The sequence below is a fragment of the Mandrillus leucophaeus genome, unplaced genomic scaffold (genome assembly GCF_000951045.1).
Source record: "Mandrillus leucophaeus isolate KB7577 unplaced genomic scaffold, Mleu.le_1.0 Scaffold22, whole genome shotgun sequence".
Taxonomy (NCBI): domain Eukaryota; kingdom Metazoa; phylum Chordata; class Mammalia; order Primates; family Cercopithecidae; genus Mandrillus; species Mandrillus leucophaeus.
This window is the reverse complement of record NW_012102254.1, coordinates 276,032-278,833: the sequence shown is the minus strand read 5'-3', so window position 1 is coordinate 278,833 and position 2,802 is coordinate 276,032. Positions and strand designations below refer to the sequence as shown.

The following is a 2,802-nucleotide window of genomic DNA, read 5'->3' as shown; positions in this document are numbered from 1 at the left end:
TTTTTTTTGAGACAGAGTCTTATTCTGTCAGCCAGGCTGGAGCAGTGGCACAATCTTGGCTCACTGCAACCTCCACCTCCCAGGTTCAAGTGATTCTCCTGCCTCAGCTTCCCAAGTAGCTGGGATTACAGGTACATGCCACCACACCCGGCTAATCTTTGTATTTTTAGTAGAGACAGAGTCTCACCATGATGGCCCGGCTGGTCTCGAACTCCTGAGCCCACCTGCCTCAGCCTCCCAAAGTGCTGGGATTATAGGTGTGAGCCACCGTGCCTGGCCATTACCTATATATTTTTTTTTTATTACAGAAATGATACAGAATTGTCATAGAGAACTGAGAACACATAGCAGATCTTGAAAGAACTCAGCCTCTGAGATGTCCCTGTGGGAACAGCCATGGTCACTGGGGAGTGAGCAGCCTTCAGCAGCTCTCTCCAAGAACATGCATCATGTAGAGGCTCATCTGTGCCTCTGCTGCAAGGTTCCTCTGCAGGTTGTGCCTGGCCAGGCAGGGGTTAATTTATTCTCTCCATCCCCCCTGCCCCCATCCTGTCACCCACCATCCCATGTCCTGGGCTCACCTGGGCTCTGTGGAGTTCTAAGTCTGGGAGGAGCAGAGTGTACAGCCGAGCCCCAGGTGTGACTGTCTCTGGCACCTGAATCATTTCTGCAGTTGGCCAGAGTGGAGGTCAGGGAAGATCTGTTCAGGCCATGCCTGCCCACCCCTGCTGACAGCCTCACCTGGGCTGGCAAATTGACCAGCACACTGGATATGGCTAAGGTCCCAATGCACATTCACAGAGAGTGATCCCTCCGTCACATGGTTGCCACATGTGAACTTCAGCTGCAGCTTGTAGTGGTTCACCATAAGGGCATCCAACCGAGCAGAGCTGCTCAAGGTTAACTGGGGTAGGTGGGCAGTGCCATGTGGGGCTTGGAAATTTTAGGTCTGCCTTTGTGCCCCCACAGTCCCCAGTTGTACACATGACCTTACCTTGCCCACATAGGTCCCTTGCCACCTGGCCAAGCTGGGTGGGTTGAAGAAGGTGGTGGGTGGCTGGACATTGAGCAACTCCAGGGTGGGTGTGGACGTGTAGGAGGAGCAGTTGAAGGAGAAAAACTGAAGGATTGTGCCAGGGCCCTGGTTCTCAGAGACATTTATAAACCTGCAGAGGTCTGTGAAGAGCAGAGAATTCAGGTTGGAGGCCCCCAGGCTGATGGAACCACATATACTAGCATAGTCCTGTCCTTTTGCTACAGGGCCTGACCATGCCACGGGGCCACGCAGCTAAGGCCTTTCCTTATATCCAGCATCCAACATTTCACAGATGGGGAGTGAGAACTTGGTTGAGGAAACAGCCAAGATAAGGGGTGAGGGCCAGGGGTTCAGATTCTTATACTTTCCTACCTCTCCCCCAATCCCTGTCGTCCATGGTAGCTTATCTGGGAAGGGTCAGGACTCCAAGGGAAAACTAGGGTTCCCCCACCCACCACCTCCTCACCAGAGACCACCAGAGCAAAGAGGAACACGAGGAGCCTGAGCAGCACCAGGATGACCTGAAGACACAGACAGCAGAGGAGGCTTCAGAAAGCTAGGCTGTTTGTCTGACTCACTCTGTTGCCAGGTCAGTTGCTCAAACATAGCTGGGCAGGTGGGACTCCTGGGCCTCCCAGATTCTATCCCCGCCCATTCCTGGTGCCTGAGTTCTAGACCTCTGTCAGGCTTCCAGAGGCTCAGAATATCCCATTTTCCATTGCCCTCATTCATTACAACTCTGAGGGCATGGAAGGAGAGGAGGATTAAGGTTCAGATGAGGAAACTGGTAATGCAATCCTTGGAGATAGAGCAATCACAGCACCCAGGAAAATTGGGCCCAGGACCTGCTACCCCACAGAGTCTCAACTCCAGCTGGACCCCCTCTATTAGAACATTATCTGCCTATAAAAAATGAGCCCAACCATCAACAAAATCTCTGAAAACTTGCTGGGTGTGGTGGCTCACATCTGTAATCCCAGCACTTTGGGAGACTGAGGTGGGAGGATCACTTGAGCTCGGGAGTTCGATATCAGCCTGGGCAACAAAGTGAGACCCCATCTTTACAAAAAATTAGTTGGGTGTGGTGATCCAGGCCTGTAGTCCCAGCTACTTAGGAGGCTGAGGTAAAAGGACCGCCTGAACCCAAGAGATCAAGGCTGCAGTGAGCCATGATTATGCCACTGTACTCCAACCTGAGTGACAGAGCAAGACCCTGTCTCAAAAAAAAAAAAAAAAAAAAAAAAAAAAAGCTGTCTACATCCAATAAGCAAAAGGAATCCTTTATGATAGAAATACAAATACTGGTTACCGTTGGGAATATCAATTGGATAGGACACCAGATGGCATCCAGGAGTTGCTGAGGATATTCTGTATCTTTATCTGGGTGGCAGCTGCACAAGTATCTACAGATTTTAACATTTATTGAGCTATAACTCTGAGATCTGTCCATTTATTGTATTTGTATGTCATTTTTTAAAGTTTTCTGGCCAGGCACAGTAGCTTATGCCTGTAGGGGAGGCCAAGGCAGGAGGATCGTCTGAGATCAGGAGTTCGAGACCAGCCTGTACAACATGGTGAAACCCTGTCTCTTAAAAAAAAAAAAAAAAAATTAGCTGGGTGTGGTGGCACATGCCTGTAGTCCCAGTTACTTGAGAGGCTAAGATAGGAGGGTCACTTGAGCAAAGAGATCGAGGCTGCAGTGAGCCAAGATTATGCCACTGCACTTCAGCCTGGGCGACAGAGTGAGGCCTTGTCTCAAAAAAAAA

General features: G+C 50.2%; 1 protein-coding gene across 1 annotated transcript in view; it reads right to left on the bottom strand.

The window, feature by feature from the left end:
* The window catches only part of CDHR4 (cadherin-related family member 4), a 19,140-nt gene that overhangs the window by 6,379 nt on the left and 9,959 nt on the right, over positions 1–2,802 (bottom strand). Inside the window, 4 exon segments of the mRNA XM_011981135.1 lie at positions 538–667; positions 742–904; positions 995–1,176; positions 1,503–1,557. Coding sequence (XP_011836525.1) covers positions 538–667; positions 742–904; positions 995–1,176; positions 1,503–1,557 — 530 coding nt within the window.